At 41.6% G+C, this 26,047-nt stretch overlaps 1 protein-coding gene and 9 non-coding genes across 10 annotated transcripts; 9 read left to right on the plus strand and 1 right to left on the minus strand.

Annotated features, from left to right (window-relative positions):
• The first annotated feature begins 4,340 nt into the window (after positions 1-4,340).
• Positions 4,341-4,412, plus strand: trnag-ucc (transfer RNA glycine (anticodon UCC)). Its single transcript has one exon. It is a non-coding gene; the product is annotated as a tRNA-Gly (tRNA).
• Positions 4,413-4,937: 525 nt separating this feature from the next.
• On the plus strand, positions 4,938-5,019 carry trnas-cga (transfer RNA serine (anticodon CGA)). The gene has a single exon. It is a non-coding gene; the product is annotated as a tRNA-Ser (tRNA).
• A 1,354-nt stretch (positions 5,020-6,373) lies between these two features.
• trnag-ucc (transfer RNA glycine (anticodon UCC)) lies at positions 6,374-6,445 on the plus strand. The gene has a single exon. It is a non-coding gene; the product is annotated as a tRNA-Gly (tRNA).
• Positions 6,446-7,353: 908 nt separating this feature from the next.
• On the plus strand, positions 7,354-7,435 carry trnas-aga (transfer RNA serine (anticodon AGA)). Its single transcript has one exon. It is a non-coding gene; the product is annotated as a tRNA-Ser (tRNA).
• Positions 7,436-8,795: 1,360 nt separating this feature from the next.
• On the plus strand, positions 8,796-8,867 carry trnag-ucc (transfer RNA glycine (anticodon UCC)). The gene has a single exon. It is a non-coding gene; the product is annotated as a tRNA-Gly (tRNA).
• A 575-nt stretch (positions 8,868-9,442) lies between these two features.
• On the plus strand, positions 9,443-9,524 carry trnas-aga (transfer RNA serine (anticodon AGA)). The gene has a single exon. It is a non-coding gene; the product is annotated as a tRNA-Ser (tRNA).
• Positions 9,525-10,939: 1,415 nt separating this feature from the next.
• LOC146702196 (uncharacterized) lies at positions 10,940-18,684 on the minus strand. The gene is made up of 10 exons (XM_085468732.1): positions 18,448-18,684; positions 16,411-16,510; positions 15,965-16,111; positions 15,551-15,732; positions 15,171-15,307; positions 14,956-15,049; positions 14,359-14,691; positions 13,996-14,170; positions 13,782-13,906; positions 10,940-13,583 (listed from the first exon to the last, which is right to left on the minus strand). Exons 2-10 carry the CDS (start codon positions 16,493-16,495, stop codon positions 13,257-13,259), a joined length of 1,605 nt encoding a protein of 534 aa, XP_085324858.1. The 5' UTR covers positions 16,496-16,510; positions 18,448-18,684; the 3' UTR covers positions 10,940-13,256.
• Positions 18,685-19,397: 713 nt separating this feature from the next.
• On the plus strand, positions 19,398-19,469 carry trnag-ucc (transfer RNA glycine (anticodon UCC)). Its single transcript has one exon. It is a non-coding gene; the product is annotated as a tRNA-Gly (tRNA).
• A 908-nt stretch (positions 19,470-20,377) lies between these two features.
• Positions 20,378-20,459, plus strand: trnas-aga (transfer RNA serine (anticodon AGA)). The gene has a single exon. It is a non-coding gene; the product is annotated as a tRNA-Ser (tRNA).
• A 3,667-nt stretch (positions 20,460-24,126) lies between these two features.
• trnas-aga (transfer RNA serine (anticodon AGA)) lies at positions 24,127-24,208 on the plus strand. Its single transcript has one exon. It is a non-coding gene; the product is annotated as a tRNA-Ser (tRNA).
• Positions 24,209-26,047: the final 1,839 nt, after the last annotated feature.

Here is a 26,047-nt window from a genome sequence, read left to right on the forward strand (position 1 = left end):
TGCCCTAATTTTACATGGGATTTTGCCTTTTTCAAATGCTTTTAAACATTAAATTAGGAACATTTTAATGTGATTAAACAATGAAATTACCTATAAACAAGGTCCATGAATGCGGCAATATGAATAATAATACTGAAATGTACAGAAATATACAGTTAACAGTTGGTTTAAATAATAATGGATTGCATTCATATAGTGCTTTTTGAGACCCTCAAAGTGCTTTACAATTCCACTTTATAATTCCCCTCTGGCCATCACCAGTAGGTGGTAGGTGAAGTGTCTTGCCTAACGTTGTCAGTTCGACAACGGGGCTCGAACCTTCTGATTACAAGGCGAACTGCCAACTCTTGAGCCACGATCGCCCTAAATGGCAATAATAATAATAATTATTTGATGTAAAAAAAAATTATAAGAATCATTTTATATATTTTTCCATAGCATTACATTTGAATTAAACAGTTCAATCTTTCAAATAACGGACAAACATTTGTGAATGTATTTTAACAATCTAAATATGCATATGTACAGACAAATACATTTAAAAAAACAAGAAAATTATGTTTTATTACAATACAGTGATTTTACGTTAATTTACATTTGAAATGTAAAATCACAGTCTATTGATGTAAATTTAATGATATTTTAGAAGAACAGTACAAAACTGTAAAATACACAGTAAAATACTTTTATATTACAAATTTTTTTACAGTGTATACCTCTAAGGATATATGAGTATATATTTCTAAGCATAAATGACAATCCAACAATATAAAAGTAACACTATTATTTCAAGTTGGATCCTGATGGGCAGATCAGAGGGATTCACGGTGAACGCGAGCAAAAAACTTGAAGTCTTTCTCCAGTTCACCAAAAATCTGAAATCATTGCTCAAACTCCAGTAACAGTCCCGTTATTTTATCTTTGAACTGCTTCATGTCTACCACACTTTGGGTCATGCACACATTTTTCAAACAGGGGAAGTGAGCTGCATCACCACCAGGGCTGGACTGGGACAAAAAAACGGCCCGGGCATTTTGACTAGCGACCAGCCCACCAGGTATTATAGGAATAGGAATATTCCTATGGTTTTTTTTATAGGAAAAACCATAAAGCCTTTGAATGAAAACAAACACTGTTGTGACAGTGATGTACACTGTCTTGTTGGTATATATGTATCAATCTAATAAACTTAAACCTACAGCATCCTCTCTATTCTGGTATTCTAAACAGTACTTAGCCGAAACCCAAAGACTGCTCGGTCGAGTTAACCTCCTGAACTATCTACAACATATGGTGGAAACCTGAAATCAAGACAGAGAAGACTAAAGGTGAGACATGATCATTACTGAATATTAAAAATAATAAATGACAGATTTAGATATATTTTCATAAATTATTCATTTACCACATCAATAAACAGCATGGCAGGACAAAATATTTTTTTAACATGGCAACCTTTAAAAAGTGAAAGGAGACAGAAAGACAGGTGAGAAAGAATAAAACTTAATTATACAGTATAATGGGACCCTGAAAAAATATTACTATGTACAATAATGGATTTCTATACATTTTACATCAGATGAAAACGTTTGTTGTAAGATTCAAATAATTTTTGGTAAAAGCTAGACATTTTAATTGAGAATAATAAAAGAAAAGTAGTCCTTGTGCCCCACTTTCCCTGTTAATGCCCTACCTGGCCCCCTGGCAAAATTTTGCTAGACCCGCCCCTGCACAGTTATCAGCAGTCAGTTACATTAAAAAAGGATCCTGGTGTTATTTGTCTCTCAGAAACAGTTCATAACTTCCCTTCAACTCATTCATGTCACCTAAAAGGTAAACCTGTTTCTCCATCACCTGTTCAGCTCTGATGATTCAGTAAGGACATCTCCTGGTTTCATCTTCATGTTTCCCTCTCACCACATATCCAAACCGATATCATGACCAGCAGCTTTACAGCTGTGGCTCCAGAAAACATCAGCCGATAGTAGAAATTAATATTACATAAATTCTAACAACAGCTGATCAAGTTTAAACGTGCTGCTGTTGTTTAGCGCGACCTCCTCTGGGTTCCTTGTTCTGGTGCAAAGTGGACAATAAACAAGCAAGAGAGACAGGACTTGCATCAGAAAAGCCGATCATCTGATCATTGATCAGTTTCATGATTGTGGTAGCAAAAGGAGAGGGAGGGGGAGAGGATGAGAGAAGAAGAGACAGCTGACAGCGTAAAGACGCAGAAAAACTCCAGCTTTGTGTCTTTTTCCATTCTAGCTGAAGTCCGGGACAAACTGTGCTCCTTAGGTCAATACGAAACGCGGAATATTTTCTCTGAATACGAGACGATTCGGTTTTTTACGGGACGGTTGGAAACTCTAATAACTTACCTTATAAATAAAATAAAGTTAAACATCAGTAACATCATAGCACCCGCCCAGCAGTATATAAACTCCGTCATGCTAGCTAGTACGCAGAGTTATTGTAACTGACTGTAAAAAGTCAGCATAACGAAAATAAACTCCACCTAAACTTGGTTTATATCTGACCCAGACAGACTGCAGGTCATAAGTTCTCACTTGAAGTTCAGTTCACCTGACACTCGGACCGACGGCCACCTCAAGTCTCTGCTCTTCCTGCCTCACCTTTCCATCATCCACCTGCTGGCCTCCACCACTTGCTAACATTACTGAATCTGTGGAAGCTCCGCAATAGCCACCACCAAACAACAATTGAGTTATTTTTACACATCTCCCAGCATCTGGCCAATCCACCACCTTTCAGTGTTTATACCGTTACGAGAAAAAAAAAGGAAAAAAAACTCATCGGCCCACCGGGCAAATGCCCAGTATGCCCGATGGCCAGTCCAGCTATGATCACCACCAGTGAGCTGCGTCTCCCACAATGACAGCTTCAACTTGAAAGAACGTATGCTGTCATAATACTGCGCGACAACTTTATTGCATCCTTGAAGCTGTTTGTTCAAGTTATTCAGGTGCTCTGTAACATCCACCATAAATGCAAGTTCTGCATCCATTCTGCGGAATGAAATTCTAACACTGGTTTGCCCTTTTCTTCCATGAATTGTTCAATTTTTTCTTGTAAATCAAAGAAATGCCTCAGCATAGCACCTCAGCTCATCCATTTTACCTCAGTGTGGTATTGCAGGCCATAGATGTGGTCTTTTTCTCTGAGAAGGCTGACAAACTGACGGTGATTGAGGCTTCTGGAACAGATGGGATTAACAATTTGGATGACCACCTTCATGACATTATCCATTTTTAATGACTTGCAACACAAAGCTTCCTCGTGCAAAATACAGTGAAAAGCCCAAAAATCAAATACTCCATTTGCAGATTGCGCTTTATCTCTGAACTTGGTTACGGCGCCTGCTTTTTTCCCAATCATTGAGGGCGCACCAGCTGTAGCCAGGCTGACACCGTGGGACTACTCCACTCCAACCCTGTCCAGTGCGCCGACGAGTGTGGTGAAAATAGCAGCTGCGGTCGTTGTATCTGTAATCGGCACCAACTCCACGAACTCCTCTGTAACGGTCAATGTGTCATCAACTCCGCGGATGAAAATTGCCAGTTGCGGAACATCTGTAATGTCCATGCCTTCATCAATTGCAACTGAAAACGCAATAAATAACTTTACTTTTTGCTTCAACTGGCTGTCCAAATCCTCTGAAAGATCAGAAATCCTGTTGGCAACTGTGTTTCTTGTCAGGCTGATATTTACAAAGGCCTGGCGCTTTTCAGGGTACACTATCTCCGATGCCTTCATTATACGTTTTTAAAAATTCACCCTCAATAAATGGTTTTGATGCTAGTGCAATTTCATTAGCGATGAGGTAGCTAGCTTTCACTGCATTGTCACTGATGTCTAGGCTGTGAGTAAATACAGACGGCTGTTTCTTCAGACCCACCAACGGTTCATTCACCTTCTCTCTACTTCACTGTCCTTGAAAGTTGTCATATTTGTCGGCATGAAGACTCACATAGTGGTGACGGAGGTTATATTCTTTCAGATCTGCAACATGCTGGAAACACATACATACAAACATACAGTTTTCCTATTCACTTTCGTAAATAAATAGGAGGATTGATTGTGATATATGTGATAAGACTTTTAAAGATCCAGATTACCTGAAGGAACACCGGCAGATCAACATTAGAAAAGGACAGCACGAGTGAAGCTACTGTAAAAAGTGTTTTTGTTATTTTTATTATCTAAATTCAACTTCTTTTAAAACCTCACAAGTGTGTAATCACAATGCCCACCTTGTTAATTGTCCTGAAAATCTGTATAAGCCAGACAATGAATCAGTGATGTTGCAGTCTTTCTCAGCGATGGTGGTATAGCGGCAAACATAACTGCATTCCAAGCAGTTGACCCGGGTTCGATTCCCGGCCATCGCAGTTGCCACTCGCGGTGCTGTTCAAGCATGTGGGCTGCGTACTGTTTTACACTAAACACGTTCTCCGCTCTTTCTGCAAATGCTTACAATGTCAGGCCAGGTGCATTCTTCATCGGCCTCGCTGCTACCGTTTGCTGTGGAAAGACACTGTTCACACAGGCTTTGAGTTCTCATCACTTCATACCTCTACCTTCTTACATGAAACTGGGATTGGACACGCTACTTCTTCATAAAGACACCCAGTCCCACTTTAAATATTGTGCTCAATGTTTGGAAAGAAGATAACATTTTACTAACCATGTACTGATCAGCTCTTTGCGGTGGCAAAATCATCAGCTGTGTGTGTTACTGTTCATGCAAACAAGCAAGCTAATGTCAGCCAGTTAGCTTCAACTGCAGCTGTGCTGCACCAATCTCACGGAACTGCAAAACCACAAGCTTTCGCACCAAAGTCATGTGAAAGATGTGTGGCGTAGGACTTGGAAGACGTATGTCTTTCATGTATGTAGTTCCACAGCCCAATGTGGTTGTTGTGGCCGAGAGGTCAAGGCGATGGACTCGAAATCCATTGGGGACTCCCCGCACAGGTTCGAATCCTGTCGACAACGGTCAGCTGTTTTGCGGCAGTCCAGACGTTGATTTGAGAAGAAGGCATGGAGATCACCTGAGAAGGTGCCAGGAGAAAGAGCCAGGCCTTTGCTTGTGAAAATAGAGCACGCAGAAGCAATGGACCCAGCTATGTCCTGACAAAATTAGGCACATATTCAGTAAACATGGCATCCTTCAATTGCTCTCTTAGCCACCCCACACGTTCCCCCGTGTAGTCGTCCAGGATCCAGTCTGAGTACCGCCAATGACTCATGCGTCTGACAAATGCTGATTGCTTTGCAAGAGGATCGGGATTGGAGGCACAGCGGATTTCACCGGGAATGGGACAACAGCAGAAATAGCTTCAAACATTACTGCATGAAAAGCACAAGGAGTGGACACATTTCATTGTTTGGAACACTGCTTTTCACTACAGCTCTTTGCATGTAAAAACTTTGCTCTTCTCCACAGCTGGCTGACAGACACGCAAAAGCGCAAGCAAGAGTGGCCACAGACCCACTATGCCGGCCTTTGTACACTCTCTCCATCTAATGATAGAGAGGAAGGATACATTCACTACTTCTAGCCTCCACTATTCAAATTCAGTATTTTCACAGTGTCCTAAAAGCTTCCTGAAAAGCCTTTACACTGTTTTCCAAAACGCTGCATCCAGAGCACAGTCAGGGACTGGAAGGACAGAGTAGATTTCCCCCATATGGACTTCTCTCTTCATTGGCTCCCAATTAAATCCCAAATAAAAATCCAAATACTTGCCCTCACACACAAGGTCTTGAATAATCACCACCAATTTTGTCTACAAGATCTCACAGTGCCATATCATCCCAACAGAGTGCTTTGCTCTCAGACTGCTGGCTTCCGAGGGGATTTTAAAGTGCAATGGAAGGCAGAGCCATCACTTTTCAGGCCCCTCTCTGTGGAACCAGCTCCCACTTTGTATTCGGGACACAGACACTTGCTCTCATTTTTGAATGAAGCGTAAAACCTTTTTGCCAAAGTCCAATAACTTGAAAGAGGAGCCAAAGACGTCCTCGTCCCAGATTCGTCCCAAGACAGATTCACACCTATTCTCACCTTGTCTGCTGTGACCTGAAGAACTCGCGTGACCATTGCGACTCTCAAGGTGCTAAAAATCACGCAAGAGTTTAAATGCGTGAGAGGCCACACTTGAGTAGCAAAGAAGCTTTGCTGATGAGATTAAATGTGCAGTTGCATGAAAGCACTAGTCTTTTTAGTGATCTACCTTTTGACCAGTTTAGAACCTGACAAGCGAGTAATCACAATGCCCACCTTGTTAATTGTCCTGAAAATCTGTATAAACCGGACAATGAATCAGCGATGTTGCAGTCTTTCACAGCGATGGTGGTATAGTGGCGAGCATAGCTGCCTTCCAAGCAGTTGACCCGGGTTCGATTCCCGGCCATCGCAGTTGCCACTCGCAGTGCTCTTCAAGCGTGTGAGCTGCGTGTTGTTTTACACTAAAAACGTTCTCCGCTCTTTCTGCAAATGCTTACAATGTCAGGCCAGGTGCATTCTTCATCGGCCTCGCTGCTACCGTTTGCTGTGGAAAGACACTGTTCACACAGGCTTTGAGTTCTCATCACTTCATACCTATACCTTCTTACATGAAACTGGGATTGGACACGCTACTTCTTCATAAAGACACCCAGTCCCACTTTAAATATTGTGCTGAATGTTTGGAATGAAGATAACATTTTACTAACCATGTACTGATCAGCTCTTTGCGGTGGCAAAATCATCAGCTGTGTGTGTTACTGTTCATGCAAACAAGCAAGCTAATGTCAGCCAGCTAGCTTCAACCGCAGCTGTGCTGCACCAATCTCACGGAACTGCAAAACCACAAGCTTTCGCACCAAAGTCATGCAGCTACCGCATTTACAATCCAGCGTGGCCGTTGTTGTGCACATCCTACTTGAAAGATGTGTGGCGTAGGACTTGGAAGACGTATGTCTTTCAATAATAATAATAATAATGGATTGGATTTATATAGCGCTTTTCAAGGCACCCAAAGCGCTTTACAATACCACTATTCATTCACTCTCGCATTCACACACTGGTGGAGGCAGCTACAGTTGTAGCCACAGCTGCCCTGGGGCAGACTGACAGAAGCGAGGCTGCCATATCGCGCTATCGGCCCCTCTGGCCAACACCAGTAGGCAAGTAGGGTAAAGTGTCTTGCCCAAGGACACAACGACCAGGACAGAGAGCCCAGGGATCGCACCGGCGACCTTCCGGTTACAGATGCGATTCCTAACCCCCTGAGCCACGATCACCCTATATGTAGTTTCAAGTATGTAGTTGCACAGCCCAATGTGGTTGTTGTGGCCGAGCGGTCAAGGCGATGGACTAGAAATCCATTGGGGTCTCCCCGCACAGGTTCGAATCCTGTCGACAACGGTAAGCTTTTTTGCGGCAGTCCTGACGTTGATTTGAGAAGAAGGCATGGAGATCACCTGAGAAGGTGCCAGGAGAAAGAGCCAGGCCTTTGCTTGTGAAAATAGAGCACGCAGAAGCAATGGACCCAGCTATGTCCTGACAAAATTAGGCACATATTCAGTAAACATGGCATCCTTCAATTGCTCTCTTAGCCACCCCACACGTGCCCCCGTGTAGTCGTCCAGGATCCAGTCTGAGTACAACCAATGACTCATGCGTCTGACAAGTGCTGATTGCTTTGCAAGACGACTGGGATCGGGATTGGAGGCACAGCGGATTTCACCGGGAATGGGACAACAGCAGAAATAGCTTCAAACATTACTGCATGAAAAGCACAAGGAGTGGACACATTTCATTGTTTGGAACACTGCTTTTCACTACAGCTCTTTGCATGTAAAAACTTTGCTCTTCTCCACAGCTGGCTGACAGACACGCAAAAGCGCAAGCAAGAGTGGCCACAGACCCACTATGCCGGCCTTTGTACACTCTCTCCATCTAATGATAGAGAGGAAGGATACATTCACTACTTCTAGCCTCCACTATTCAAATTCAGTATTTTCACAGTGTCCTAAAAGCTTCCTGAAAAGCCTTTACACTGTTTTCCAAAACGCTGCATCCAGAGCACAGTCAGGGACTGGAAGGACAGAGTAGATTTCCCCCATATGGACTTCTCTCTTCATTGGCTCCCAATTAAATCCCAAATAAAAATCCAAATACTTGCCCTCACACACAAGGTCTTGAATAATCACCACCAATTTTGTCTACAAGATCTCACAGTGCCATATCATCCCAACAGAGTGCTTTGCTCTCAGACTGCTGGCTTCCGAGGGGATTTTAAAGTGCAATGGAAGGCAGAGCCATCACTTTTCAGGCCCCTCTCTGTGGAACCAGCTCCCACTTTGTATTCGGGACACAGACACTTGCTCTCATTTTTGAATTAAGCGTAAAACCTTTTTGCCAAAGTCCAATAACTTGAAAGAGGAGCCAAAGACGTCCTCGTCCCAGATTCGTCCCAAGACAGATTCACACCTATTCTCACCTTGTCTGCTGTGACCTGAAGAACTCGCGTGACCATTGCGACTCCCAAGGTGCTAAAAATCACGCAAGAGTTTAAATGCGTGAGAGGCCACACTTGAGTAGCAAAGAAGCTTTGCTGATGAGATTAAATGTGCAGTTGCATGAAAGCACTAGTCTTTTTAGTGATCTACCTTTTGACCAGTTTAGAACCTGACAAGCGAGTAATCACAATGCCCACCTTGTTAATTGTCCTCAAAATCTGTATAAGCCGGACAATGAATCAGTGATGTTGTAGCCTTTCACAGCGATGGTGGTATAGTGGCGAGCATAGCTGCCTTCCAAGCAGTTGACCCGGGTTCGATTCCCGGCCATCGCAGTTGCCACTCGCAGTGCTGTTCAAGCATGTGGGCTGCGTGTTGTTTTACACTAAAAACGTTCTCCGCTCTTTCTGCAAATGCTTACAATGTCAGGCCAGGTGCATTCTTCATCGGCCTCGCTGCTACCGTTTGCTGTGGAAAGACACTGTTCACACAGGCTTTGAGTTCTCATCACTTCATACCTATACCTTCTTACATGAAACTGGGATTGGACACGCTACTTCTTCATAAAGACACCCAGTCCCACTTTAAATATTGTGCTGAATGTTTGGATTGAAGATAACATTTTACTAACCATGTACTGATCAGCTCTTTGCGGTGGCAAAATCATCAGCTGTGTGTGTTACTGTTCATGCAAACAAGCAAGCTAATGTCAGCCAGTTAGCTTCAACCGCAGCTGTGCTGCACCAATCTCACGGAACTGCAAAACCACAAGCTTTCGCACCAAAGTCATGCAGCTACCGCATTTACAATCCAGCGTGGCCGTTGTTGTGCACATCCTACTTGAAAGATGTGTGGCGTAGGACTTGGAAGACGTATGTCTTTCAAGTATGTAGTTCCACAGCCCAATGTGGTTGTTGTGGCCGAGCGGTCAAGGCGATGGACTAGAAATCCATTGGGGTCTCCCCGCACAGGTTCGAATCCTGTCGACAACGGTCAGCTTTTTTGCGGCAGTCCTGACGTTGATTTGAGAAGAAGGCATGGAGATCACCTGAGAAGGTGCCAGGAGAAAGAGCCAGGCCTTTGCTTGTGAAAATAGAGCACGCAGAAGCAATGGACCCAGCTATGTCCTGACAAAATTAGGCACATATTCAGTAAACATGGCATCCTTCAATTGCTCTCTTAGCCACCCCACACGTGCCCCGTGTAGTCGTCCAGGATCCAGTCTGAGTACCGCCAATGACTCATGCGTCTGACAAATGCTCATTGCTTTGCAAGACGACTGGGATCGGGATTGGAGGCACAGCGGATTTCACCGGGAATGGGACAACAGCAGAAATAGCTTCAAACATTACTGCATGAAAAGCACAAGGAGTGGACACATTTCATTGTTTGGAACACTGCTTTTCACTACAGCTCTTTGCATGTAAAAACTTTGCTCTTCTCCACAGCTGGCTGACAGACACGCAAAAGCGCAAGCAAGAGTGGCCACAGACCCACTATGCCGGCCTTTGTACACTCTCTCCATCTAATGATAGAGAGGAAGGATACATTCACTACTTCTAGCCTCCACTATTCAAATTCAGTATTTTCACAGTGTCCTAAAAGCTTCCTGAAAAGCCTTTACACTGTTTTCCAAAACGCTGCATCCACACAGCAAAATCTCCAGTGTTAATTCAACTCCTATAGTGTTAAAGTTAACACTTTTCCAGTGTTTATATAATTCTCACTGGTTTAGAGTTAAAGTAACACTTTGCAAAGTGTTATTATTTTAACTCCATTGTAGTGTTAAAAATATAACACCCATAGTGTTAAAATTTCACTCTGTATGGTGTGAAGTGTCTTCACTCAGAGTGTAACTACCTAACATTTATAGTGTTGTTTTAGGACACTGATAAGTGTTCACTTTTACACTGGCTTGGGTTAACTCTTTTCACTGAGGGTGTTACTACACAACAACTATGGTGTTATTTATGACACTTTTAAGTGTTTATTTTCACACTGGATTGTGTTGACTGTTTTCACTTAGAGTGTTATTCTGTAACTTTTACAGTGTTATTTTGGCACTTTAAAGTGACATATATGAGCTTTTAAATACTAGTCTGTATTAATTGTCTGAATACAAAAATGCATTAAAGTGCAATTACTGTATGACTACTGTGTTACATTCAGTGAAAGTCCTTGTTAAGTCCCTTTACAGGATAAAAGGAGAAAACATAAAATTGGTCAAATAAGAATTTTAATAAATATTAAATTCCAAGCACCATACAGCATACGTTCACAACAAAAATAATGGCACAATGTACAGACCATCATCATCACCATAAGCACTTTGCAAATCAAAGGGCTTGTATATTTCAATACAGTCTGCTTTAACAACATCTTTTTCATCAGTTTCAAACATTTTATAAGCATGGCAATGTTCACTGAAATTTTCAACCACAAGCTTCTGAACTATGAAGTAGGTGTGACTATTGACCAAAACTATTGTTTTTATTCTGCAAAACACCGGCATCTCATGTTCAGAACCACAACAAATGACCAATCCTGTTCTGTACTCAGTCCCATTAATGTTAACCCAATTAGCAGAGAAAGCCTCTTCTGCAACAGCAGGCAAGCCTAGGGAGATCATTTCACTATTTTCCTCACTATCAACATCAAATGATTTCAAGGGCCCATACTCAACATGGCTTAAAGGACATGTCTCCCACTTGTATGCTATGGATGTTTGATGTTTTTTGGCAAGTGACACTGTGATGTTCTTAAAGTTCTTAAGGGTGTCTTTGAACACCCTATGTTTAGCCTCACCTCTCATGCTCCATACATGCAATAATGGCCCAATTTTTCTGATGCAAGTTGGGTAGTGCAACATAAAGTGGTGTTTGGGAATCATGTTCCTACCTGGATACAACAATTTGAACAAGTCATGATGTTCCATTGTTAAATGTTTTAGAAGCACAGTCATGCCATGTGTAACAGATGGAGAGAATATGATGTTAATTATTTGCAACAATAGCAATAGCATAGTCCAGTTCTGATTTCCTTCTGGCACAATATCACCAAAAATTAAAGGAATGTTTCTTATCAGACAAAGAGTCTGAATGGAGTTAAGACCTATACTATTACCACTACTGTCTAAGTTCACCCTTGTTGGACGATTTTTGCTCTCCAAGTAGCCATAGTCAAAAGCATAGATCCGTGACAAAAGAGCAGGTTTCGGCAGAAAATTGTCTGACAGATATTCCAACAGTAACTTTATCTCATATTGTGCTACCCCTTCGAGAATATCATGCATAATGTCCAAGGAAAAGTTCTGGCAAACATGAAAGAATTGAAGAGTGTTCAGTGTAGAATTCTTTCTTAAGCCAAACACATGTAGCTTTTGAGGATCAGATTGCAACTCACTGCAGTGCATTTCAAAAAGTTCTTTCCCTCGTAAGATGATCTTTGGATCATCCTCAGTATACACACTCTGTGCATCCTGTTTTGCAATTAAACACAAACGACAAAAGTAACGTCCACTGAAAGACTCAACAAAACCCAAAATTGAGTGCATCCCCAAGTTGTCCCCAGTTATCTGACATATAGTGCCATGGACCTTTTCAGATGAGAAGGGTAAATCAATGCCATGGCTCTCCAAAAACTTTATGTCATCAATCAGAGGCTGTAAAATAGGATCAAAGCCGTATTTTTTCACATCTTCTGCATGAAACAATGCAACCAAATGAATGTTCATCAATGCAGAATTTAACTTTGGAGGCAGATTTCTGAGGACAAAATAGATTGCACCAACTTTGTGAACACCACGTTTGGAACCAAGTGGATTAGCAGTCTCAAAGTCATCATAATAAAGCTGAATTTGCAAAGAAGTCTGTGGTTTTGAAAACAATGGATGAGACTTATAGTAACTCCCATCACAAAAGTCTTCATATCTGTCTTCTTTTGATACACATGGTTTAGCAAGCAGCTCGCAAATATAAGAATTGCGACATATAAATTTGATTGTTTCCAAAATTGGAATGTACACAAAAGTGTCTTTTACTGGTACCTGGTCATAAGTGCCTGATTTTTTATTTAACCTTGTATCATAGCGTATTCCTAAAGTCTTTTCCACTGGATCCACAATTCCCCATTTTTCACGGAAATATGACTTTCTTTTAGCTTCAGTGTCGAACTTCTCAACTGGATTGTCAAAAGTCTCAAGACATTTTTCCACTGGAGATCTAACAGGATTTTCTGTTGGCACAACGTTCAGTACTTTATGTTTAAACTCACAGTGCAGTCCATCAGCAAAATCTTCCAAATCACAAACAAGTGATGACACAAAACTATTTGCCAAACCACTACCATTGAGTTTACCAATAATTTTAGTGCAAATTGCTTCAGAATTTTTTTTAATTCTTTGACCTGACCCATTGTTTTCAGAACACCCAACCTCTAGGCTCTGAGTAACACTTGTTCCTGCAACTGCTATGTCTGTATCTTGTAATCTGTCAAAATCAGCTTGAAATGACTCTGAGGGTTCTGCATCACCACTTTGACAACAATCTTCATCATGAACACTATTTAAATGTTTTTTTAAACCAGAATATGTAGTGAACTGACGGCTGCAACCATCTTGTGAACAAGCCAACTTAAATTTGGTGCTTGGATAAAAACTGTGACCTAGTCGCAAATGACTTATCAAAGCCTGACTGGTGCTATGCAGAGTTTGACAGATAAAACATTTAAACATGGTTCTCATTCAACATTTTGGCACGCAACTCACGAACACGTGGTGACTCATCTGTTGAGGTGGCATCAATGTTGAATATGGTGGTCTGCACAAAACTGTAGAGATGAACCAGTGACTCGTCGTAAGATAAGTTGAACACGTAGTGGGATTTGAAAAGTTCATCAAAAGCACTGAGTGAGCTGGTGGCTTGGCAGGGGATGAGCTGTTTGTCCACTGCGATGTAGAAGGTGTCAATGCTGTTCTGGGTTCGACCAACAGCGAGGATGTATGGTTGTTTACCATCTCTTGCTTGCAAGTGTTCATCAATGCTGCAGCATGACTAAAAACAAATGAGATATTGACATATAGGCCTAGCTTATACTTGCTGAGTATGAACCATTCATTCAGTTTGACATTATGTGCCTTGCTAACTTATTACAAAATACTAAGACACATACTTCATGGAGAGGAAAACTAAAAAGTGCAAAAACTGAAAAAGTGTTTTGTAGGATTTTAAAAAGTGAGACAACATATTTACCTTGTGAAAGTGCACCATTTTGTGTGCTGCATCAGTTGGACTTATTTTGGTTCTCCTCTTTCGTCCAGCTGTGGGTGGCAAAAGTTGAAGGAGTAGCAGCAGAGAGGCCATGTCACTGTCCCAGTCTGTGTATGGTTGAATTTATAAAACAATTTCAAAATGACAGGTAAAAATAAATATTATTAAAATCAAACAAGCATGGTGCGACGCCTACCATTTACATCACTCTCTGTTGGTTTCTCAGCAGCTTTTATCAAACGACACAGGTCAGTTGACTGAGTCAGCTGTTTGGCTTCTTTAATAACCTTTGGCTTGAATGACATGTCCCACTTCTCAAGCAACTTGGTGGCTGTTTCAGCACCAAACAGCAGCAGGAAGTCTTGATTGACCTGTTCATCATACACACAGGACATAAAGACAGTGCTCAACATTGTTTACATTGCAATGTGATTTTGACCAATATGGGATATAGCCTGACTGGGATGACCAATGATCACATCTTTTACTGTTGCCATCCACATCAGCAAAACAAAAAAAAAAGGATTAACAGTTGAAAATATCAAGTGATTTGACTTACTAGTCCTTTGACATCCAAAAAGCGTGGAAATGTTTTGAAGACATCTGCAGTTCTTTGTGGATCATGCACCAGATCCTGGCGATGTTGGAACGTCATTTTCATCTTCTGAAATACACTTGCTTCATCAGGAGAGTGAACAAGAAATGAGATGGCCTCCTTGCAGGCATCTCCATCAAGTTGCTGAGGCAATGTGGTTGCTAATCTTCTGCGCTTAGGCCCTTGTTCTTGATGCACTGGGACTTCCTTCACTGGCCGTTTGGTTGTAGACCTGGACATGGTTTTGAGGCGCCACGCTATATATCCAGTGCCTTTCACTCCGTCGTAGAAATGCTCCTGTCACATTTAAACATAGATGAAAAATAAACATCAAATGCGATCTTACAGACTTTGCAGATTCAGCAAAAAGAAACCCAAGGACTATTATCATGTAACAGGTGCAATACATGTTAAACAACATCCACAATTTCAATACAGTTTTATGACAATAGTTATTACGAAAGAGGAATTAAGATTTTTCTTTTAAATCATTTAGCTGATGTAATTATTCCATGATGAAAACTAAATAATGTGCTGTTTTACAATCACTGCATGACTTACATAGCCGTTTGGAGAAAATGGATCCTTCAATGAGGGAAAGAGTGTAATTATTCCAAGGGCATATTTCTCCTTTTGCTTACGGGAGGGAATTCTGCTATAGAGGAAATACAATTGACAATGTTAAATCAGAAGTATGTGTCTTTACTGCAGTATACATTACAAGAATATTCCATATGGCCCATCTTTACTTTTTTATTAGGTACTATTACTCTTACCCATGTCTCTCAGTCATATCACTTGCCAATATGTTAACAAGCTGCCGCCGGGTGCGGTGGCTCAGTGAATTTTCGGCATTGTATTCTTCAAGAATTTCCTCTCCACCAGGTTTCCTAGTCAAGGCATTTTTAACCATCTGCTCATATAAAAGGGAAAATAATAACAATAAAAACTTGTTTGTCAGTAAAGGTGAAAGTTTAGAGGAATGTCAACAAACCTGTGAAAGACATATCTAGCAAGAAGCACTAACTTCTACTAACATTTTTTCATACAGGGCAAGTTGGGAACCACCATGTTTTGAATTTCAATTTGTATAACAATCTACAGTATAAATGGTGTCAACTCAAAAATACAAAAGACATTTTCTGTTCTCAATTACCTCTTTTGCAGCCTCTGACACAGAAACATTTGGTGCAGAACTGTCTTTGCTGGATCTACTGCGGCCTGCAGGAATGCCCTTTTCCCTGAGGTCACTGTCACTTGATGAAAGTGATATAGTGTCCGTGAGGGAAGATAATGTATCCGAGGAGGATGGTGTGGAATGAGCTAAAGGACAAAAATCTTTGGGAGAGATGATTTGGTTAACTTTCTTTAGGCTACTCCACAATGCCATTAATAACACAATTTCAATGTTCATGTTCAGACAACATTCTATACAAATATGACCCAGCCCTGTCCACTGTCATGTATATTGCATGAAGACAGGTCAATGTCATCTGCATCAAGAGCAAAAGAACTTGGCTCTACATTGAGTGGGCTATACTCTGAAAATTTAAGTTATGATAACATTTACCTTCATCTGAAATCTTTTCACGTATTGTCAGGCATAGGTCTGGTTGGGCCTCCAGTAACTCCAGAAAAATGTCTTCTTCGACAGCTGTGTCAGTTTCATCGAAAATATCAAGGTCAGCAGCATCCGGAAGTCCAAACTTGGTTTTGGCTTTACAAAAAGATAAGCATAATGTCACCTAAAACGCCTGAAAAACTTTTTTAAAAACTAATTTTGACTTTTTTATTTAGCTAATATTTATTAACAGCTGTTTTACCTGTCTTTAAAATGGTTAAATTAGACAAGTCTGCAGCAACAATATAGGCCTAGGCCTACTGCTCTGTACTGTTTTTAATGTCACACATTAAAATAAAATGTGTTAACATTTAATTCGTTTTTTAAATAGATGAGATGCAAACATGATGAACTGATACATGTGTAACAAATTTTGTTCTGCCAGGTTATCTTACCTTCACTGATGAATTCTAGATAAGTGAATCCTGCGTGCAATTTAATGTACTTCTTTACATTGAGGTATTTCACTTTCAGCAACATGTCTTACAACAGCACCTGGTGGAGAGAAGGGGGCACAGAATATTTTTTACCATATATTTAAACCATAGCTTAAGTGGCAACAAATCCGGACAACTTTAAGAAAATATTAGGCTATACATTGTGTGATGATCTGTGAAGGGGTGACAGACCACTTCAACCTCAGGAACATAATTTGGCTTCCCCCTGCGCACTAAAATAGCTGAACTTGGGTACACAGAAATAGCATCCAATGAATTATCCACCCATCCACATGTTTATAAGACGACAACGGCGATCTTCTCGTCTGCACGCAGGCTAGATACTTAGTTCTGCTATGTTGCGAGTAAATCGCTGTAGCCTACTTGGGGAAAAGCATCTCTGTTTAAACCATGTCAGGATGATAATCCACATAAAATTTCCTGTTGAACGCACACCTGCCTTCATCACGCTTTCACTTATGACAACAAATATCCCTTATACTGTAAATTAATGAGTGCAAGTCTTACATTTATATCGGGAGTTTCTGACACATGCACAGCCGTCTGGCTAGTTGCTACTTTGTGGTGGTTGTTTTGTGACACGACATGCTAGGATTATCAGTGGAGGCGACGTCAACGACCCTCAGTCGTTATACCGCTTTGTCTTAAACACTGGATGGTAGCCTATTTCACTAAAACTGTAGAAAAGGGGAAAATGTTCCCTTAGATTAGGCCTACTACAACATAGGGCTGCTCGATTATGGCAAAAATGATAATCACGATTATTTTCACTGAAATTGAGATCTCGATTATTTGACGATATTTATTTAACAATAACAATGTATTGAATAATGACTTTAAAGATTGTCAAAAAATAATATAAAATAGTGTGCAAATACTGATAACAGTCCAAATGTTTGCAATATAAAAAATAAATGAAAAATGTAAACATCTATGTTTAGTGAACGTTGCAGTGTTGCTCTGTGGTGCAGCTACAACACTGTAGCAAAGTTTACACACTATGTCTACTTGATCCACGTCTGATTCCGCGAACCCATAATGTTTCCACACCACTGAAGTTTTTTTTACCTCTCTTTTCAACCAACGGCAGTCACTCTCCTCTCCAAATAACTTCTGCTTAGCTTTCCGAGCTTCCCTCGGGTCCTCTTAATTGTTGTGACACGTGTTCGAAATGCAGAGAGGTGCGCTCGATTTGCCACACGGAGCAGCGCGAGAGTAAAGCACGAGGGAGGGGCTAATAATCGGCTCAGTCATTTTTAATGATCGTTGAAAGCCCAGATCGTAATCGTGATTAAAATTCGATTAATTGAGCAGCCCTACTACAACATGTATGATATATCCTAACCGTTAGCAAGCAACCCATGCACAAACGCAGCGCGCCTTACTTGGTCACTAACATCTAACAGAATTCCATAACCCCCTGCCACTTCAAAGATTTGTAGGCTAGGCTACTGCTAAACTCGCTGGTAGCACGTGTAATTAGCCTATCTTGACGCTTTCCAAAACTTGACTTGAACGTCTCCATGTGATTGTTTAGTTCACTTTTAAATAGGATATTTCTGAGGCGAATGTTCGCTTCCCTTAAAAGCAGTGGGCTAAACGCATTTGTCTTAGCTGCCAGCTAGGCTACCACAAATTCAAATTTTAACATTACATTTAACATATCCAGAGGATAGCTAACTCCTCCCTCGTTTCATTTAATAAGCATTGAACACTGGAAAGCATTTCTCTTATGACATTAGAACTAACTAGAATTGAGAATTATATTAAGCACGCATTTATTTTCGCTGCAATATTAACTTGTTATAGAGGATAGTTTAGCTACCTAAGCTAACGAATCCCATCTCTTACCGCAGATGAATACACTCCACATTAGGAAAATATTGCATGCTTCTGATAAATAATGTTATAGGCTAGTTAGTTACAATATTTAATAATGATAAAATAACATAGGTCTTGTTGTATAGTTCTTACCTGAACAACCTCCTCGATCTTGACAGCAAACTTCTGGCGGACTCCTCATGCCCATGAGCGCGAAAAACCCGGATGTGGAAATCAACTCCAAATGAGTGTTATAGTATTGACTCTTTGAAATAACTCCGGCTACAGAGCTTTTTCAGCACCGTTAGTGTTACTGTAACTCTCAAACCAACACTTTTCAACTCGAAATTTTTAACACCAGTAATTTTAACTCACATCAACACTTCGGATTTTGCTGTGCAGAGCACAGTCAGGGACTGGAAGGACAGAGTAGATTTCCCCCATATGGACTTCTCTCTTCATTGGCTCCCAATTAAATCCCAAATAAAAATCCAAATGCTTGCCCTCACACACAAGGTCTTGAATAATCACCACCAATTTTGTATACAAGATCTCACAGTGCCATATCATCCCAACAGAGTGCTTTGCTCTCAGACTGCTGGCTTCCGAGGGGATTTTAAAGTGCAATGGAAGGCAGAGCCATCACTTTTCAGGCCCCTCTCTGTGGAACCAGCTCCCACTTTGTATTCGGGACACAGACACTTGCTCTCATTTTTGAATGAAGCGTAAAACCTTTTTGCCAAAGTCCAATAACTTGAAAGAGGAGCCAAAGACGTCCTCGTCCCAGATTCGTCCCAAGACAGATTCACACCTATTCTCACCTTGTCTGCTGTGACCTGAAGAACTCGCGTGACCATTGCGACTCTCAAGGTGCTAAAAATCACGCAAGAGTTTAAATGCGTGAGAGGCCACACTTGAGTAGCAAAGAAGCTTTGCTGATGAGATTAAATGTGCAGTTGCATGAAAGCACTAGTCTTTTTAGTGATCTACCTTTTGACCAGTTTAGAACCTGACAAGCGAGTAATCACAATGCCCACCTTGTTAATTGTCCTGAAAATCTGTATAAGCCGGACAATGAATCAGTGATGTTGCAGTCTTTCACAGCGATGGTGGTATAGTGGCGAGCATAGCTGCCTTCCAAGCAGTTGACCCGGGTTCGATTCCCGGCCATCGCAGTTGCCACTCGCAGTGCTGTTCAAGCGTGTGGGCTGCGTGTTGTTTTACACTAAAAACGTTCTCCGCTCTTTCTGCAAATGCTTACAATGTCAGGCCAGGTGCATTCTTCATCGGCCTCGCTGCTACCGTTTGCTGTGGAAAGACACTGTTCACACAGGCTTTGAGTTCTCATCACTTCATACCTATACCTTCTTACATGAAACTGGGATTGGACACGCTACTTCTTCATAAAGACACCCAGTCCCACTTTAAATATTGTGCTGAATGTTTGGAATGAAGATAACATTTTACTAACCATGTACTGATCAGCTCTTTGCGGTGGCAAAATCATCAGCTGTGTGTGTTACTGTTCATGCAAACAAGCAAGCTAATGTCAGCCAGCTAGCTTCAACCGCAGCTGTGCTGCACCAATCTCACGGAACTGCAAAACCACAAGCTTTCGCACCAAAGTCATGCAGCTACCGCATTTACAATCCAGCGTGGCCGTTGTTGTGCACATCCTACTTGAAAGATGTGTGGCGTAGGACTTGGAAGACGTATGTCTTTCAATAATAATAATAATAATGGATTGGATTTATATAGCGCTTTTCAAGGCACCCAAAGCGCTTTACAATACCACTATTCATTCACTCTCGCATTCACACACTGGTGGAGGCAGCTACAGTTGTAGCCACAGCTGCCCTGGGGCAGACTGACAGAAGCGAGGCTGCCATATTGCGCTATCGGCCCCTCTTGCCAACACCAGTAGGCAAGTAGGGTAAAGTGTCTTGCCCAAGGACACAACGACCAGGACAGAGAGCCCAGGGATCGCACCGGCGACCTTCCGGTTACAGATGCGATTCCTAACCCCCTGAGCCACGATCACCCTATATGTAGTTTCAAGTATGTAGTTGCACAGCCCAATGTGGTTGTTGTGGCCGAGCGGTCAAGGCGATGGACTAGAAATCCATTGGGGTCTCCCCGCACAGGTTCGAATCCTGTCGACAACGGTAAGCTTTTTTGCGGCAGTCCTGACGTTGATTTGAGAAGAAGGCATGGAGATCACCTGAGAAGGTGCCAGGAGAAAGAGCCAGGCCTTTGCTTGTGAAAATAGAGCACGCAGAAGCAATGGACCCAGCTATGTCCTGACAAAATTAGGCACATATTCAGTAAACATGGCATCCTTCAATTGCTCTCTTAGCCACCCCACACGTGCCCCCGTGTAGTCGTCCAGGATCCAGTCTGAGTACAACCAATGACTCATGCGTCTGACAAATGCTGATTGCTTTGCAAGACGACTGGGATCGGGATTGGAGGCACAGCGGATTTCACCGGGAATGGGACAACAGCAGAAATAGCTTCAAACATTACTGCATGAAAAGCACAAGGAGTGGACACATTTCATTGTTTGGAACACTGCTTTTCACTACAGCTCTTTGCATGTAAAAACTTTGCTCTTCTCCACAGCTGGCTGACAGACACGCAAAAGCGCAAGCAAGAGTGGCCACAGACCCACTATGCCGGCCTTTGTACACTCTCTCCATCTAATGATAGAGAGGAAGGATACATTCACTACTTCTAGCCTCCACTATTCAAATTCAGTATTTTCACAGTGTCCTAAAAGCTTCCTGAAAAGCCTTTACACTGTTTTCCAAAACGCTGCATCCAGAGCACAGTCAGGGACTGGAAGGACAGAGTAGATTTCCCCCATATGGACTTCTCTCTTCATTGGCTCCCAATTAAATCCCAAATAAAAATCCAAATACTTGCCCTCACACACAAGGTCTTGAATAATCACCACCAATTTTGTCTACAAGATCTCACAGTGCCATATCATCCCAACAGAGTGCTTTGCTCTCAGACTGCTGGCTTCCGAGGGGATTTTAAAGTGCAATGGAAGGCAGAGCCATCACTTTTCAGGCCCCTCTCTGTGGAACCAGCTCCCACTTTGTATTCGGGACACAGACACTTGCTCTCATTTTTGAATTAAGCGTAAAACCTTTTTGCCAAAGTCCAATAACTTGAAAGAGGAGCCAAAGACGTCCTCGTCCCAGATTCGTCCCAAGACAGATTCACACCTATTCTCACCTTGTCTGCTGTGACCTGAAGAACTCGCGTGACCATTGCGACTCTCAAGGTGCTAAAAATCACGCAAGAGTTTAAATGCGTGAGAGGCCACACTTGAGTAGCAAAGAAGCTTTGCTGATGAGATTAAATGTGCAGTTGCATGAAAGCACTAGTCTTTTTAGTGATCTACCTTTTGACCAGTTTAGAACCTGACAAGCGAGTAATCACAATGCCCACCTTGTTAATTGTCCTGAAAATCTGTATAAGCCGGACAATGAATCAGTGATGTTGCAGTCTTTCACAGCGATGTTGGTATAGTGGCGAGCATAGCTTCCTTCCAAGCAGTTGACCCGGGTTCGATTCCCGGCCATCGCAGTTGCCACTCGCAGTGCTGTTCAAGCATGTGGGCTGCGTATTGTTTTACACTAAAAACTAGGGGTGCAACGATACACAAAATTCACGGTTCGGTTCGATACTTTGGTGTCACGGTTCGATATTTTTTCGATACAAAAAAATGTTCATGCCTTTTTAATTTGTCATTTATTAAAATTATAAATATATATTTTAACTCAAAAGTACAGTTTTTAAATTTAACCCTAACCCTTGTGCGCGTTTTTTATTTTGACAGCGAATGCGCACCTGCGGACCACTTATGTGCAGCCCTGGTTATTTAGCTCATCATATTGCAGCCACAGAAATTATTTTGTCCATGAAACCATAAAGCTGCACTTTCTTTTTGCCTTATAGTCTCATTTGTCATAACTTCTCCGTTTTGTGGTAAGCTTTTCTTTGGCTGTCACTTCTTCACCCCGACCTGTCTTATTTGGCTCAGCAGAACTAAAATATATATACTGCTACTTTTACACACGGACTCACATAAGCTCAGCGATTCTCTGCGCGATCAACCTCTCACATGTTTAAGCTTGCTGCGGGAGATTTCACTTGTCATGTTTGCATAGTAAGCTAACAATTAATAAGACTATGTCAGAGGAATTGGTGCACAAATTATCATCACTCACAGATCAGTGCTGTCATTGCAAAGTGAAAGCAAAAAAACAAGCACAAATTCAAACGCGACTTCAATATGTCACATATTGACAGTGGCTCACCGATGCCAATGACATAATTACCCAGCTACATTTCTGAAAGAATGCAAAAGCATTGACATATATTTTTCCTACAATAGCCCGACGGGCAGGGAAGAGATAGATTTTTGTAGCCCGACTGGAAAGATCGCTAGCTCCAGGACGTCAGGCTAGCGATTTTGCAAGCCCTGTATCTGATTGAGGAATCACTCATCTTTGGAAAAGAGAGTTTATTACAGAGAAATGTCTCTTTCCAAAATAAAAGCTATACTATCCGCTTCTTCTGGGCTATATTCTCAGCAGCATAAGGAGAATCACGTGCTAACAGCTGTCTAAATGACTCGGCTAAAGTTAGTAGCATGCTTGTTGTTTTTGTCTTTGCACTAGGATGATGTCGGCGTAAATGTGCAGTCATATTCGTTGTGTTCCCACTAGTGCTTTCAGGTTAATCTCGTTGAAATGACCTTAACGCCACAACACGGCAAATCTCCGTTAACGAGCTACCGCCGATCGCGCCGTGCATGGGGCTAGACGGCCAACACGTTAACGAGCTAACTGCGCTAACACACTAGTTCACACCAATGTAATTAAGCATTGCATGGCACATCCAACATACTGTTTTACTTTAGTCCATGACTCGCTTACCTTCAGGGTCATACGTCACATGAAAACCAAAATAATTCCAAACGCCAGATCTGAATGAGAGTGGGGGAGGTCCATCTTCAAAGGAGAGCTTAACTTCTGTCTCGCTAGCTTGCCCTGCGCTCTTCCTCCTGACTATGCTGTCTGTTTTGAGCGCTCAGCGGATCTGCGCTCGACAGTGCAGCCTAGGCGGAGTAGTCGAACGCAGATTCACTGAGCGCTCAACACAGACAGCATCGTCAGAAGGAAAGTTGATAAAATAAATTACAAATGTTGTATTGTTCGATACATATGCGTACCGAACCGAAAGCACTGTATCGAACGGTTCAATATCGATACGAATATCGTTGCACCCCTACTAAAAACGTTCTCCGCTCTTTCTGCAAATGCTTACAATGTCAGGCCAGGTGCATTCTTCATCGGCCTCGCTGCTACCGTTTGCTGTGGAAAGACACTGTTCACACAGGCTTTGAGTTCTCATCACTTCATACCTATACCTTCTTACATGAAACTGGGATTGGACACGCTACTTCTTCATAAAGACACCCAGTCCCACTTTAAATATTGTGCTCAATGTTTGGAAAGAAGATAACATTTTACTAACCATGTACTGATCAGCTCTTTGCGGTGGCAAAATCATCAGCTGTGTGTGTTACTGTTCATGCAAACAAGCAAGCTAATGTCAGCCAGTTAGCTTCAACTGCAGCTGTGCTGCACCAATCTCACGGAACTGCAAAACCACAAGCTTTCGCACCAAAGTCATGCAGCTACCGCATTTACAATCCAGCGTGGCCGTTGTTGTGCACATCCTACTTGAAAGATGTGTGGCGTAGGACTTGGAAGACGTATGTCTTTCAAGTATGTAGTTCCACAGCCCAATGTGGTTGTTGTGGCCGAGCGGTCAAGGCGATGGACTAGAAATCCATTGGGGTCTCCCCGCACAGGTTCGAATCCTGTCGACAACGGTCAGCTGTTTTGCAGCAGTCCTGACATTGATTTGAGAAGAAGTCATGGAGATCACCTGAGAAAGAGCCAGGCCTTTGCTTGTGAAAATAGAGCACGCAGAAGCAATGGACCCAGCTATGTCCTGACAAAATTAGGCACATATTCAGTAAACATGGCATCCTTCAATTGGTCTCTTAGCCACCCCACACGTGCCCCCGTGTAGTTGTTATTTTCTATTTTCTTCTGATTTTGTATTAGTTGTTAGGATTTGGTTCTGGTGTTCAGTGTTTTATTATCCCTATCTGTGTTCTTCCCCCTTGTGCCTTGTCCGTGTCCCTGAGTTTGTGTTTGTAAAACAGTTTGTGAGTTTTCTGTTTTACTTTGAAGTTCTGTGTTTCGTCGTGTCTAATTAGGTTCAGCTGTGTTCCCCTCTGGTGTGTCATTCCTTCATTACCTTGTGTGTATTTATAGTGTGTGCCTGCCTGTGTTCCTCGTCACTCTGTGTGATTTGGTATTCCCCATTTCTATCTACTTTCCTTTCTCCGTGTCTTTCCTGCATGACTCCCCGCGTCCTTATGGTTTCAGGTAGTGATGGCCAAATGAAGCTTTCTGAAGCTTGTATTGAAAAACGGTTCATTAACTCAAAGCTTTTCAACACAGTCCTCTCTGGTGACATCTGGTGGCCAAAAATATGAAGAGCAGCTTGAATCCACAACATAAAACCAACTGCTTCATTATGATTGCTCACTCTACAGAGTGGAATTCTGTCTGATATTGGGCCACCGTTGTGTTGCTTTATACATGTATTTTTTGGGGTGACAAAAATGTTGTTTATTACTTTAATAAATAATTTTGACCAGTAAACTTTCCTTGTTTAAGTATGCACTGTGGTTTGGTCTTTCTTTGCTTGTGACTTCTTGATGTTGGTACATACAATAATTGAAAAATACCACGTTACATATAATATACATATAATAATGTACAACACATTATGGAGTATGCTTCTGCTGTGAGGTCCTGCCTCCATGTACTTATGCAGTTAATCGCTAGACAGGTGTATTTATAAATAATATTACATTAGGGAAATTTTCCTATACATATTTTTGACCTGGGGGTAGAATTGATTGTGAACTGGAAAGGGAAAGTGCTTATAAACTTGCAAATTAAAAACATGATGCATTTAAGGTAACCCTTTTCCATTTTTATTTAAGAAGAGAATTTGTTCCACTGTGCGATGGCCGAACCTGTTCCTTTTCATGGAGATAATTTCTCCTTCCTTAAGGAAAATCCCTTCACATGGAACAGAAGAGGCTGGAGTGCAGAGAAACTGGTATAGATGCAGTTATACATTCTAACTGGGCCCCACAAACTATCAGCTAAAGAGAATAAATAAATTCAATTGCTGCACATTTTGCAGACTAACATTTTAAAATTATTTAAAACATAAAATATATATTTTTATAACATTAAATGTAAAGAGTCAAATAGAAGTCTTTCTAAAGTTATTTAATGATATTTATATTATGAAAAGCAGATTTTTGACATTTGAAGTTTTTCCCGTTGTCAGATAAAATAAACACACACAAAACAAAAGCAAACAACAAGAACACAAAGCTGGAAAACCCACCCTATTGACCAAAATGAACTCAAAATACTCTCACACAACAGAAACTCCTCTCTTCCTCGCTGGCTCCAAATCTCTCAATAGAAATATCAGTGGTTTGCTATCTGTAACCATCAAAACACTCCACAAATCCCGCGAATGGTTCACCTGCTTATAAACCACTGAATCAGATACCGAAGCAGTCACGTTCTAAATGAAGCTTCGGACGTCACTGATCACGTGACTTTGGCCAAAC

The sequence above is a fragment of the Copadichromis virginalis genome, linkage group LG9 (assembly GCF_057382275.1).
Source record: "Copadichromis virginalis isolate Kocher_CV1m ecotype Utaka linkage group LG9, C_Virginalis_male_GT1.1, whole genome shotgun sequence".
In the NCBI taxonomy this organism is placed as follows: domain Eukaryota; kingdom Metazoa; phylum Chordata; class Actinopteri; order Cichliformes; family Cichlidae; genus Copadichromis; species Copadichromis virginalis.

Excerpts from the sequence above, each read along its gene's own strand:
- LOC146702196 (XM_085468732.1), bottom strand. The coding sequence starts at position 16,495 with ATGTTGCTGAAAGTGAAATACCTCAATGTAAAGAAGTACATTAAATTG. Across the intron at positions 15,308-15,550 it reads TGTCAGAGGCTGCAAAAGAG|ATGGTTAAAAATGCCTTGAC; the intron begins GTAATTGAGAAC and ends TTATATGAGCAG. Across the intron at positions 13,584-13,781 it reads AAATGGTGCACTTTCACAAG|TCATGCTGCAGCATTGATGA; the intron begins GTAAATATGTTG and ends ATTTGTTTTTAG.